The 14338-nt window shown below is 44.6% G+C and overlaps 1 protein-coding gene across 5 annotated transcripts in view; it reads right to left on the reverse strand.

Moving 5' to 3' along the window:
• The window catches only part of LOC116330260 (transcription regulator protein BACH2-like), an 83284-nt gene that overhangs the window by 14480 nt on the left and 54466 nt on the right, over window positions 1–14338 (reverse strand). For all 5 annotated transcript variants that reach the window (XM_039602921.1, XM_039602922.1, XM_039602925.1 and 2 more), the window contains one exon: window positions 5081–6460. In XM_039602921.1, coding sequence (XP_039458855.1) covers window positions 5081–6460 — 1380 coding nt within the window. The remainder of the gene's footprint in view (window positions 1–5080; window positions 6461–14338) is intronic.

Raw genomic sequence — 14338 nt, forward strand, 5'->3', positions numbered from 1 at the left:
TGAAGGAATATAGGATGATGGTGCACCTATTCGGAGCTACTTCCTCACCAAGTGTCGCCTCATATGCGTTAAGAAGAACCGCAGAAGATCACAAGAAAGAAGCATCTCCAGAAGCTGTTCAGACAGTCATGTGCAACTTCTACGTAGATGATTGTCTGAAAAGCGTAGCTACAGAAAAGGCTGCAGTGAAATTAGTCAGTGATCTTCGTGCTCTGTGTACCAGTGGAGGGTTTACATTAACAAAATGGACAAGTAACAGTAGAAAAGTGTTGATGTCAATTCCTGAAGAACACAGAGCCAACGAGGTGAAAGATCTGGATCTTAGGCATGACACTTTGCCAGTTGAGAGAACTCTAGGTGTACAGTGGAACACAGAAACAGATACCTTCACTTACACTATAAGGTTGCAAGACAAGCCAATGACCAGAAGAGGCATTTTGTCAGTCATTAATTCATTTTATGACCCTCTTGGCTTTCTAGCACCAGTCATCTTGCCTGCAAAACTTTTGTTGAAAGATCTCTGTAAAGAGCAGCATGGTTGGGACAAGGAGATCAACGAAAAGCATGCAAAAGTTTGGAAAAAATGGAAAGAAGACGTTGTAGTCCTCTGCAGCTTCCATGTGAGTAGATGTCTAAAGCCTACAGGTTTCGGATGCACCGTTGTTGCACAGTTGCACCATTTTTCCGATGCTTCAGATTACGCATATGGAACTGTCTCTTACCTGTTGATGGAAAATAGACATGGCAAGAGACATTGCGCCTTTCTCATTGGGAAATCAAGAGTTTCTCCGCTCAAGCAAGTCACAATTCCTAGGCTTGAGCTGACTGCAGCAGTGATTTCAGTGAGGATGGACAGATTACTGCGACAAGAACTTCAAGTTCCTCTGCAACAATCAGTCTTCTGGACAGACAGCACAACTGTGCTTAGATACATTGATAGCAAAACATCTCGCTTCAAAACTTTGGTTGCAAATAGAGTTTCACTGATTCGAGAAGCAACCAAGCCATCACAATGGAAATATGTGACATCGGCAGAAAATCCTGCAGATCAAGCAAGCAGAGGCTTAAAGCCAAAAGATCTGCTGGATGGATTCACGGGCCGAACTATCTTCTAGATGAAAATGAATGGCCGGAACAGCCAGTGAGAAAGAAGGAAAACCTTCAAGATGATCCAGAAGTCAAGACTTCAGCAACGGTTAATATGCTGAAAGTTAATATGCTGAAAGTTGAGGAATGCATGGAACCGATGAAACATGTCATTGACTACTATTCAGACTGGACTAAACTGAAAAGAGCAGTGGCCTGGATAATGAAGCTAAGGAAGGTGCTGTGGATGTTAAAGGAAGAAAGAAAACATTACTCGAACATAGTCCAGAAAAATGAAAATGATCCTGAAAAGCAAAGGTTAAAGTTGCAAGTGCACATGGAGACATTTAAATCTGCAATGGGAAAGAAAGCACTTGCTTTGGAGGATCTTGAGGCTGCCGAGTCAGAAATTGTTCGCTTCAGCCAGAAACAACATGATGGAGAGGAGATCAAAATCCTACAGAAGGGAGGACAGCTCAGTTGTAGCAGCCAGCTGTTCAAATTAGACCCAGTTCTGCGAGATGGGATGCTGAGAGTTGGCGGCAGACTCAATAAATCAGGCTTGCCAGAAAATGCTAAACAACCAGCAATTCTTTCTAAACACAGCAAAGTCTCTGAAATCATCTTGAGAGACATCCATCAACGAACTGGTCACTGTGGTCGCAATTATGTGCTGGCGCAGTTGCGATGCAGGTATTGGATTCCACAAGCCAACTCAGCAATTAGAAAGATAATCAACAAATGTCAAATTTGCCATAGGATTTCTGGAAGGGTTGGTGAGCAGAGGATGGCAGACTTACCTGAAGACCGTCTTCTACCAGACAAACCTCCGTTCACGAACACTGGTGTTGACTACTTTGGCCCATTTGATGTCAAGCGGGGCCGGGGTACTGTCAAAAGATATGGTGTCATGTTTACCTGCCTCACTCTCAGAGCTGTACATATTGAAGTTGCAGACAGTCTTGACACAGACTCCTGTATCAATGCGATTCGACGTTTCATCTGCAGAAGAGGTCAAGTTACCATCATGAGGTCAGATAATGGCACAAACTTTGTGGCAGCGGAAAGGGAGTTGAGGGAAGCCATGCAAAGATTGGATAACGACAAAATAGAAAGAGTCCTACAACCAAAAGGTATAAAGTGGATTTTTAACAGCCCGGCTGCTTCACATCAAGGTGGAGTTTGGGAGAGACAAATTTGAACAGTGCGTCGAATTCTCAGCGCTCTCTTGAAGGAACAAGTGCCAAATGAAGATTGTCTTCATACGATAATGTGTGAGATTGAAAGCATTATTAATGGCAGACCTCTCACTAGTGTATCAGATGACATAAATGACGTTGAAGCTTTAACGCCGAGCCATCTGTTGCTGCTTAAGTCACAGCCCCTCATGCCTCCAGGTGTCTTCAACAAAAATGATGCATACACCAGAAGAAGATGGAGACAGGTTCAATATCTGGCAGATTTGTTTTGGACCAGATGGACTCGTGAATATCTTCCACTTCTGCAAGAGCGCCAGAAGTGGCTGAAACCGAGAAGAAACTTCATGGTCGGAGATCTTGTGCTGCTGGTGGACAGTTCTTCTCCACGCAACTCCTGGCTCATGGGGAGAGTGGTTGAGACGTTGCCAGACTCAAGTGGAATAGTCCGAAGATTGAAAGTAAAAACTAAAAGCAACATCCTGGAAAGACCCGTTAACAAGTTGTGTCTTCTGGAGGAGGCTTCATCCGAGCGATGAAGAGAAAGAATGTTTGTTCATGGACATTACAATTAGATTGGCTCTTAATCGAAAGGAGCCAGTTGAGGTGGTTCGGGCATCTGACAAGGATGCCTCCTGGGCGCCTCCTGGGTGAGGTGTTCCGGGCATGTCCCACCGGGAGGAGGCTCCGGGGCAGACCCAGGACACGCTGGAGAGATTATATCTCTCGGCTGGCCTGGGAACGCCTTGGTGTTCCCCCGGATAAGCTGGAGGAGGTGGCTGGGGAGAGGGAGGTCTGGGCTTCTCTGCTTAGGCTGCTGCCCCCGCGACCCGGCCTCGGATAAAGCGGATGAAGATGGATGGATGGATGGATGGATGGCTCTTAATGATTAATGTGTAAGTTAGTAATTGTTTAGTTCTCCCACCTAACCAATTAGGGGCCGGATGATGTAAGAGCCAATTAAAGGTTAATTTTATTGGTACTGGTAAAATGATTAGAGGAGAAATATACATGTTTGATGTTAAGAATATAATTTCTAGTTAATTTCAAAATACTGTTTTGTTAAAGGTATAAGAATATAGAAGTGCAACATTCTAATGCGCTTTTTAGTATTTTGGGCTTCCGGCACACTGTAGTTACGTAGTTGGGGAGTCAGATAAGCTGGAAGCAACACAGTTTTTTGACCGAGTCTTGCCATGTAAATTCAAAGTTTCAATAAACATCTTTTTTGCAAGAAAAGAGCCTGGACTTGCTCGCGTTTCAAATGCATGTTGCCGGACTGACTGCTAAAGGTGGTACAGAAGAGTGAAATAGAGACGGAGTGCCGCCAGTACAGCGGCTACCGGCGAAAATAATGGAGGAAATCTGGACGGTAAGCCAATTTCTGTCTTAGCGCATTTGCGCTGCTGTGTGTTTTTGTGGTCTTCTTTTGCGGCTGATTCAGTGAATTTTGGTCAGAGTGTGGTGAAACTTGATGTTTGGAATTGGTGATAGCTCTGAAAGATAACCAGCCTATCTTTAGCCGGATACATGAAGTCTGGAGAATTTCTGGTTCGCCTTGTTTGTTTAGCGGACTTGTGTGCATTTACATAACTGCTCGTTTAATCGTGGCTTGTTTTCGTTGAGTTTGGTGGTTGTAGAAATGGTTTATATGAGATTTTAGCTGAGATTCAGAGGTTTCTGTGGATACCACACATATCTGGACTTATATTTCTCACCCCGTGTTATAACCAATTAAACGTGATCTCCTCCTTTTTGCTCCCGGTACTGGGGGCGTGGGGTTTAAAGTACTTGTTGCAGGCTGCTGAGTTTGGATCTTTTGCTGTGAAGTACAGCCAGACTTTTGACCGCTTCGCCTTGGGCATTTTTAATCTGTAGCTCTGCTCTAAAAGAACGTACGTACCTGGGCCCGCCTACTATCCTTGTAAAGGTAAAATGATCGGCTAGAATCCAAAGTGTATGACATGTCATGAAAAAAAAAAGCACCGAAATGTGCGCTGCTTTTCGGTCTGGTTACTACCATTTATGTCAGAACCGGTGCCATAATGGCACCCGATACCGGTACCCATCCCTAGTCAGCAGATGGGAGATGTGGGCAGCACACCCATGTACATCCTGCCTTCTTTGCCTCTTTTGTGCAGTTTGATATTTAAATTCATCAAACTTCACTATCTCTACTTCTGCTCTTGACATCGTCAGTTTTACACCTGCCTCCCTCTCAACAGGTATTCTGTCTCGCTTCTACTGACTTTCATTCCTCTTCTTTTCTGGAGCATCCAGAGCATTTTCTACAAACATCATATTCCACGAAGCCTGACCCCATCTGCAAACCTGTCCAACACCACTGCAAACAAGAAGAGGCTGAGAGCAGATCCCTGATGTAATGTTACTACCACCTTGAAACAATCTGTCACTCCTATCGCACACCTTACCAATTTCTCTCTGTCCTCTGTCCTGCACCACCCTACTGCTCTGCCATGCTACGTCCAGATGAAGAGAATCAACCTTTTGGGATTTAATGGCTTCAACAGCAAGACATAAGACAGGAGACAAGACACAAAACACTGCCACAAAGGTGTGTTTGTTTCATCCTTGTGACCTTATTCCAAATGTGATTAATGACCGACAAGGAAAGTGAAGGTTAAATCAATGATCCCAGTAATTTTGAGGCTGTTAAGCCAAATATATACAGTTCTGCTTTAACGCAGTTCTCATGCCAGAAAGACAGTTCCAAGATGACCTCAGTGCCAACACACTGACATTTTGGCTAATGGAGTATAATAAAGAGCCATACTAACCTCAGGTCCAGAGATTCTAGAGGTGCCACTTTCACTGTCTCCCTCTGAGAAAGAGCCTGATTCATCACTGGAGTTCCCACGACTAGCACTGAATGTCTTTTCAGATTTAATCTTTGTGCAGTCCTGAGTGAGGACTACTTCTTTGTGGGGATTCCTGTGCTCCACCATCCCAGCCAGGCAGTGAGGAAGTCCAGAAATTGAGCCTGACTGTGGCGATGAGGAAAAGTCAAACTGGGATGAAGTGGAAGATGAGCTACCAATGGTTGCATCCTCTGGGTGAGAGTATGAGGCACAGGAGCTGGAAATCTGGTTGCATGATTTAGAAGTAGTAGGAGAGTCCACTGATGTTTTCATTGAAACAGGGCAGCTGGTAATGAGGAATGACTGACTGGAGGGAAGGGATTCTTCCTGCATCAAGGTTGAGATGGCCTCATCAACATATGTATGGGACAGCATATGTTGCTTGATAGGCACAGAAGAGAAAATGACACTGCGTCTGTCCAGCTTCCCTTCATGCTTAGACACTGAATTTTCAAGGTTTCTACTTATACCAGTAAGCGCTGCTGGTATCACATTGGCAATGCCAGTGTTGAGGTCAACTTCATCCAGGGATTCCCTCTTCGTTTGTGGTCTCTGTATGACCAGTTCTTTGTAATGATTTAGAGACAGTTGGTTGCTTAGTAGCTGCTGAATGGTGGTGCTTGGCATGCTGCTGAGACCACCTGTCTGGAGGTAGGAACGCAAACAGGAAGAGTATGATACTTGGCTGGAAGATTGCATATCTTCTACTGGAACCCCTTCTACCTCTAACTCCATCTCCAATACCTCCTCAGTACACAAGTCTGAGTTGCTGTCATTCCTTTCATCTCCTTTTTCCTCAAATACGCAGGGTTCTTCTTTGATCCTGGAGGGTGTAAGACGTGTTTGCGGAACAGCGCTACTGTCGGTGAAGTGTGAGCTCAGAGGGCTAATTGAGGTATGGTTAGCCGAAATGATGTCATTACTAATATGATGGTTCTCTACATTGTGCTTGTTATCACAAACTCCATCCTGATATTTCCTATATTTTGGACACTGCGGCAGGTCAGCAACAGCATGACTGCCCTGCTGCCTTGTGTCTGCAGAATCATAACAGGATATTTCCTCAGAAAAGACTGGATTCTCTGTTGTGATATTATCGTTGTATTCCACCTTACCATTATGGGCAGGTTGGCTGTCATTCTTAAGCTGGGCTTGAAGAAATCGGAAGCAAGAGTCCTCCAAATTATGGATACCTAGGACGTCCGCGCACAGAATTACTTCATGGATGTTTTCCTGACTTAAAACCAGCTTGGCGGTGTAGGCAAACTGAAGCAGTGGAGCGAAACCCTTGGCTGTCACCTGTGGAACAGAATTAAGGAGTCAAATTAAAGAATGAAAAACATCTATTTAAAAATGAGAGATCATATTATATCAATGCAGATTTCTTTTGGAAGAACAGATCACAGCTCACAGCAAAAGCTGAGCTAGCAAGCCTCAACACCTCCCACAAATACGGAATGAAGTCAAACCTTCAGTATCACTACACTAATCACTGGCACTCCCTCCCTCAGTTACTTGTTGACACTGGCCATATACAAGCAGTGACCTTACATCAGGACAAGCAAGCCAAACACTGCTTGTCAAGTGAAATCCTAAAATGTAACATAAATTATAACCAAATCAGAAGTGATACACCATTTTTTCATTTACTGTCATCCTGTAGCCATAGTTAGCGTTTGTCTTTGGAAGCACATTTAACTGTGTTTGCCTTGAATCTACTGGAAACTCTAGCATTTATTGTTTTTATATGTGTATCCGTGTCCTGTTTACCATCTTAATATTTTTTGATTTTCCTGTAAATATAGATAGTTAACACAATGCTCAAGTCGTTTAAGTCAGCTGTGTTATTTTCTGCTTCTTAATTCAGATCAAACTGAAGTTATTGTACTCGACCCTGAAAATCTTTTTTTTTTTTTTTTTTTTAACCTGTCCCGTTTGGTTCTTTTGCCATCAGAATAATTGTCTAAAGGCGAAGAAAGATGCCCAACAGATTTACTTTACCAAATGGACCATCCCAGCCTTGCCGTAATGGTCCATTTGATTCACCTTTTATTGTTTATTTTATTTTCACTTGCTGAATACGGGACAGACTTGACTGGGGGAAGGAAAGGGGAGAAAGAAAGAGGGAAAGAAAAACAGCGGGGAAGAGGGACGGGGAAAAAGGGCAAAAAACCAAAAACCAACAGAATAAGCAGACAAAAAATACATATATCGATCACCTGGATCACCTGTTGAGAAAGAAAGAAGAAAGCAAGCAGAAGAAAACGAGAGTAATAAACATCATCACAATGATCTATGGGAATATGTAAGTAAATACTAAATATTAAACATTATTGTGCAGCACGTAAGATCGACAGCGCACAGTGTGCTTTGAGGTAGGAGCCAAAAGGGTGTAGTTTGTGTGTGTGATCACCTGTGTGTACACCTGTGAGCATGGACGCTGGTTTTTTTTTTTTTTTTTTAAAAGGTTCCTTCATGTAATGATCGGCTAGAGGGTGTGGGGGCCACTGCCCGTCCTCCAGGGCATGACGCAGGTATGGAGGAGATCAAAACTCTAGACATCCAGAGGCCCCAGAACACAAGAGACCAAGGAAGACCAACAGAGGGGCAGCCGCGTCACTATCCCAGAAAGAGCTGAGGAGAGTCCCAGATGAGGGGTCACTCAGCAGCCGCGGAGCAGAAGCCAGGGGGGGTTGCAGTGACGTGCCCGTGAGCTCCGCCGGCAGCCAGCTGTGCCTGAGTGACCGAGCTCCGGGCCGAGAGGCCGAGGGCACCCCGCCTCCGAAGTGGCCCGAGCGAGCCCCAGGCTCCAGGCCCCGATAAGCAGCCGCCAAGGAGTGAGCCGGTGTGTACCTGGGCGCCCACCCCCGGACACACAGAACCACCAACGCACCGATGTCTGAGGCGTCCGCCACCGGCAGGGGAAGTGGTGGGGGGAGATAGGCCTCCAAACCTTGGAGGGCCTGAGATGTCCCCAGAGAGGTGGCGTCTGATACCCAACCTGACATATAGACACAGACATACAGGCACACACAGATACAAACATCCATTCCCACCCTCATGCTCTCATAAGCAATTATTCCACACTCAACCAACGTGGAGACAGACATAAAGAGACGCTGTACACACAATCATTCTCCCCAAGCGTACTCTAAGAACCGGGTCTGGGTACCCTTGCCCCTGGAGGGGGAAACTGCACCCAGACCCAGGTGGTGTTACCCTTTCCCTGCGGTGGGGAGAAGCAGACCGCCCGACTCCGTAGCAGCAGGGAGGCCCCACATTCCAGACCCCAGTCGGACGGCCAACTCCTCCTCCCAGCCCCCGCTCCAGCAGGCCGCAGAGAACGGGGTGTGTGAAGACTCAAACCTCCCTCCACCCGCTCATATGTAGTGTTGATGCATGTGTGTTCTAAGGTGCATTTAAAACCCAGGAGGGCATGGAGCTACCTGCCAGAGCAGCAGGTAAGCGCATAGCCCTCCTGCTAGCCCTCAATGTCTACGTGCATTTAAAATTGAGAGGTGGGCAACGACGCCAGGGGTGAGGTGTACACCCTGATGGTAATTTGGATTCTGTGTGGCGTGCCCACCCCCAAGATCCTATATGTATGTGTAATGAGAGTGTGAGTAATGTGAATGTCTAAGGTGTGGGATAAAATTGAGGCAGAGGCAGCCAGAAGGGGACAGAGGGGGGATGCCTCCCTGCACCCTGGTGACACACCCCTACCCCAAGGCCCTGCATGTGGGGTGATTGTGGTGGAGCGGGAAGAGGGAGGCAGCTGGAGATGGGAGGGAAGGAAGGAGGGCAGTAACCCCTCCTGGGGCCAGCTCCCCCGCTGACCCCAGTAGGCACCCCCATACTCTGCAACCCGCCAGGGAAAGGGGGGCCCAGGCCCATCCGGACCGGGGCCCAGCGCAGCAGCGCTGCCCGGCCCCACAGAGCCCGGGACAGTCCACCCGACCCCACCACAGAGAATCCCATCCCATCCCATCATCCACTCATCTTCCAGACTACACTAGACAATAGACGCCCAGGCTGAGATCTTCCTCCACCTCTCCTGTATCTCCCCCTTCTGCAGAGAGAGTTCCTGAAGAGAGGAAAGCTCCTGCAAGATGTGACAACCTCCCCCACCAGTTGAAGAGCTCCCCAGGTGGCTCGATGCACCGGCGGCACCCTGCGCCAGGGCCGGGCCCCCATACACCCACCCGCCCACAACCCCGGCAACACACCAACCAGGACCCAGCCCCTGAGGCCCGGCCAGGGCCCCGGCCCAGAGACGGAGCGCCCCCAGAACCTCACGCCCGTCCCGGACCCACCCAGGGGCAGCCAGGCCAGGTCAGTAACCCACGTCCGTCAGCACAGACCCTCCCCTAGCCCTGCTGCACGCAGCCACGAGGAAACCGTCACCCAAGAGCCAACAGAGCCCTTAATTGGCCATGACCGCTACCCCGGGTTGAGCCCCCGACGGAAGATGCTCCTGGGGAACCCCCCGATGCCCTAAGCCCGTCCCTGCCACCACACCCATCACAACAGTGAAGGCGGGACCAAACTATGACCCCCCCACCCCCACTAGGTGATGGAGCTGATCAAAGGAGCCCAGAGCAATTGATCTGATGTGGTGGCAGAGGCTGTATCAAGACTAATGTAATCTAATAGATAATTTCTATATTGGTTAGAATTAAGATTATTTTTATTTTTCCAGTTCATGAGGACTGTTTTCTTGGCTATGCATAGGGCAGTGAAAACCATATGGGCTATATTCTTTTCCGTAGTGACATTATCTAGGCTGCCCAACAAACACACTAAAGGGGAAGTTGGAATGTTACATTTCAGACACTTTGATAAGTCTTCACATATCTCGCGCCAAAACTTCTGAACTGGTGGACAGAACCAAAGAGTGTGGATATAATTGTCCGGTGAATTGGTTTGGCAGTGTGAGCAGTTGTTGGTAGACGTAAAGCCCATCTTGAACATCCGATGACCTGTATAGTGTACTCTATGTAGTATTTTGTATTGAATTAATTGAAGACTGGGGTTTCTAATTAGATGAAAGGTTTTTAAGCAAATCTGAGACCAGAAGTTTTGGTCTAAGTTAACTGATAAATCCGCTTCCCATTTTGCAATAGGAAGTGATATTGATTCATGTGTTTTAGAAAGCATTCTGTATATTTTGGACAGTAATTTGGGGGTTTTAAGAGTAAGAAATTGAACCACACTTGGTGGTGTTTGTAGTTCAACTTGACCTGGTTTAAATCTCTTTTTTACTATGGATTTAATTTGTTGATACTCTAAAAATCTTTTCTTGTTCCCATCCCATATTGTGTAACTAGTCTGTCAAATGAAATAAATTCTGTTCCTTCTAGTATATGTTCTAAATATTTGATTCCTTTACCACTCCAACCTTAGGTTATTGTACTCGGCCCTGAAAATCTTAGAAATATGGTATCTAACCAGATTCTTACTCTGGATGGCATTATCTTGGCCTCCAGTAACACTGTGAGGAACCTTGGAGTTATTTTTGACCAGGATATGTCCTTCAATGCACATATTAAACAAATACGAAGGACTGCTTTCTTCCATTTGCACAATATCTCTAAAATTAGAAACATCCTGTGATGCTTAAAAAACTAGGCTGGACTACTGTAATTTGTTATTATCAGGATGTCCTAAAAAGTCCCTGCAAAGCCTGCAGCAAGAGAACTGACAGGGACAAGAAATAGAGAGCATACTTCTCCTATAATGGCTTCTCTTCATTGACTCCCGGTTAAATCCAGAACTGAATGTAAAGCCCCATAGTACCCTATCAGCCCAATAGAGCACTTCACTGTAAGGGTGCAGGCTTACTTGTGGTTCTTACGGTATTTAAAAGTAGAATGGGAGGCAGAGCCTTTAGCTTCAGCTTCTGGTTAGGACTGGATCATGTGACCTCAAATCCTCCTTTAGTTATGCTACAACAGGTCTAGACTGCTTGGGGGCTTCCCATGATGCAGTATATCTCCTTCAGTCACCTTTTTCACTTACTATGCGTTTAAACACCACTCTGCATTTAATCATTACTTATTATTAATCTCTGGCTCTCTTCCACAGCATGTCTTTGTTCTGTGTTCCTGCCTTGACCCCAAACCAGCCGTGGCAGATGGCTGCCACTCTCTGAGCCTTGTTCTGCCAAAGTTTTCTTCCTGTTAGCAGGGAGTTTTTCCTTCCCACTGTCACCAAAGCACTTGCTCATAGGGAGACTCTGTATCATTGTAGCGCCTTGAAGCAACTGTGAAATATAAATAAAACTGAATTGAATTTTTGTTATCAATATTTTGATACAGTGAAAAAATTCCCAGCGCTTCACTTGTACCACGTTTTGTCATACTACAGCCTTATTCCAAAGTACACCACATTGCCAAAAGCATTCATGTTTGCAGACAAGCTAGTTTCCTGATGACCAAACAGGAGCAGTAAAGATAGCCAGAGGCCTCAGGAAAGCACTTGCATGACTGTGTGTGGTCATCTAGTGTGTGTCACTATGGTATAATGTCAGGTAAGGCCTATAAAACAACTGGAGCACTGTTATTACTTTCCGGATGCACTGCATAGTACTTATTTCAGTTGAAATGTGGCCTGTTTTTTTGAGTAAATCTGTATTTTTAGAGATATGTAGAAAAGTGACCACACACCACAGTACACAAGTGTTTTATATTACCCATCTCCAACTACCGCATAAGGTTTACTGAAAATAGCAAGTGCTAGAATTGAAGGGCACTTACAAACTATATTCTTTGCCATAGGACAAACAGACAAACAACACTTTGCATTTGCATAAGAATCACAGACAAGAGAGCGACACTAACAGCACTAGGGAAATAAAACAATTTTCCAAAGAAAAGGGAAATTAATTTGTCAAATGATGTAACAACTGTAACGATGGAGTGCAGATCGTCATCCACTAATTTCAGACAACTTTTAACATCACATTTGACTAGAATACTAGAGGAGTTCATGGTCAGCTCAGTTACTACAACGTGTCCAAGTCCTGTGGCTGAAAAACAATGAGGTACAACGCTTGGAGCTGTGACAGACCAAGAACAGTATATTATACGTACACGCGGGCTGATGTAATATTTAGTAGATTTAAACTTACAATACATGATAAATCTATTAATTTGGTCACAGAGTGGTTATGAAACTGGAAGAGATCGATTACAACGCTCTTTCTCATAGTACAAGAAGAAAAAGGAGATGGCACATAACAGTTCGGAGTTAGATATTGTGAGCTAATAATTGTGCCCCATAAGTGACCAATCAACCATTGTCGTGGTTATTTTTTCACATTTTTGATTTACTCATTCTTGTCTGGATCCCTTTACTTCTTACCTGTTATTCATCCTTCAGCTCTTTTGCATTAGGTTTACTTTAGCGTGGAGTTGTTAAGTGTGAATGTGATGGACAGGTTTTTTGGCACTGATACAAAATGTATAAGTTTACTCTATGTGGGTGTGTGTATGTGCTTGTATAGTAAAATATATGGATATTGGTATGCATATAATATAAGTCTATTGTGAGCTAGCATCATCTACATCTCTATTGTTGAGAGAGGTGGGGCAGAGTATTACCTGTCATCACATCTTCAGAGAGGGTAAAAGGTCTTCACATCCAGCCTTTTAGGTTAAAATGATACAGAGTGCTAAAACAGAGTTTATCTACACATGCTCTTGCTAATAATAAATCATCTTTATTCTTAGTTAACGATATAATGAAAGTAGAAGTCTGATTAATATTTTGAACGAGAAATCCAGTTTGAGTAATGACAATTCCTGTTTTAATGGATTTTGTGTGCATCTACATGACCTTGGCAGATTAGTCTGTGTGTAGCTGCAGGAATGTGGAAAGTTAAAAAATGTGTTTCTAACCCATCATTATTCATGATTCTGAATATAAGAAATCTCACTGAATAGTCTGTTTGTGTGTGTGTGTGTGTGTGTGTGTGTGTGTGTGTGTGTGTGTGTGAGAGAGAGAGAGAGAGAGAGAGAGAGAGAGAGGGTAGCCACTAATCTAAAAAGAATGTCTGACCAGAAACTGTATGATTTACTATCATAAGTATATTGTGATCAATATACTCAATACTCGTACTTGAATAGTAAAAAGAAAAATTATTCTTATGGACAATTTCTTTTCAGTGCTGCAGACCTGAGAACCTGAAAACATCCACAAGACACAACAGTGTCTTGTGGATGTTTTCAGGTTCTCAGAACATTGCACTTCTCTTTTCCTCATGCCCATTTATACCAGTTGTTGTCACTCTTACAAACAGAAGTTGTCGTGAAATTGTCTGTTAATAAAGTCTGCAACGCAATCAGCTGTGACCAAGGCATAGTGACAAATGTGTCCTTCATCTAAGAAATAAAAGGCAATACAGCATTCTACAGTGAAATTCCAAGCACTTGAATCTAAATGAGAGAATAAACTAGAAAATTTCCATCACAAAGTGCAGGCCACACTTTTTTCTTTCAGCTTCCAACATAGCAAAATTGGTATGGCCTGATCTGGCCCACACAATGTGCTTACACATGGTCCACATAACGCAAAGAATGACGGCCCTTTGGTGGCCCAGGTCTGGTTTGCCAGAGGTGGCCCACACATGGGCCAGTACAAGGCAGGTTGCAGACACACTGGTGGCCCTGTGCTGGCCCAGAACAGTTTCAGCTCTAGCCCCAGATGTCAGCCTAATGTGTACCTTAATCAAGCCATGTAATAACAACATGTGCCAGAACATAAAAGTGCAAAAGTAACACGACGAAACTCTGTTCATATCTCACTGAAGAGATATGAACAGCACTTTTCTACGCTCCCAGATTACTAAAAGTGCTCTATACAACATGCCACATTCACTAGACTGAGTGCTTCCTAACTACATTCATACACATTAACACTCTTGGCATGCAGAATGGAGGATTAAAAAAGCAGGAACTCCAGCAACACTTGAGGAAAGAAGAACAACTTTAATAATTGACCAACGCGTTTCGGCTTGTGGCCTTCATCAGGGTCATAGTAAAACATTGTAAAAAAAAATTGCTTAAATACAAGACAGGAAACAGAAAAAAATTCAAATTAACCAGTCAAAACTTCACAGATAGGTCAGCTGACATATAATAAGTAGGGTTAACTAGTTAAGTCACAAGTAAATACTGG

This window comes from Oreochromis aureus, linkage group 19, assembly GCF_013358895.1.
Source record: "Oreochromis aureus strain Israel breed Guangdong linkage group 19, ZZ_aureus, whole genome shotgun sequence".
NCBI classification, from domain to species: Eukaryota; Metazoa; Chordata; class Actinopteri; order Cichliformes; family Cichlidae; genus Oreochromis; species Oreochromis aureus.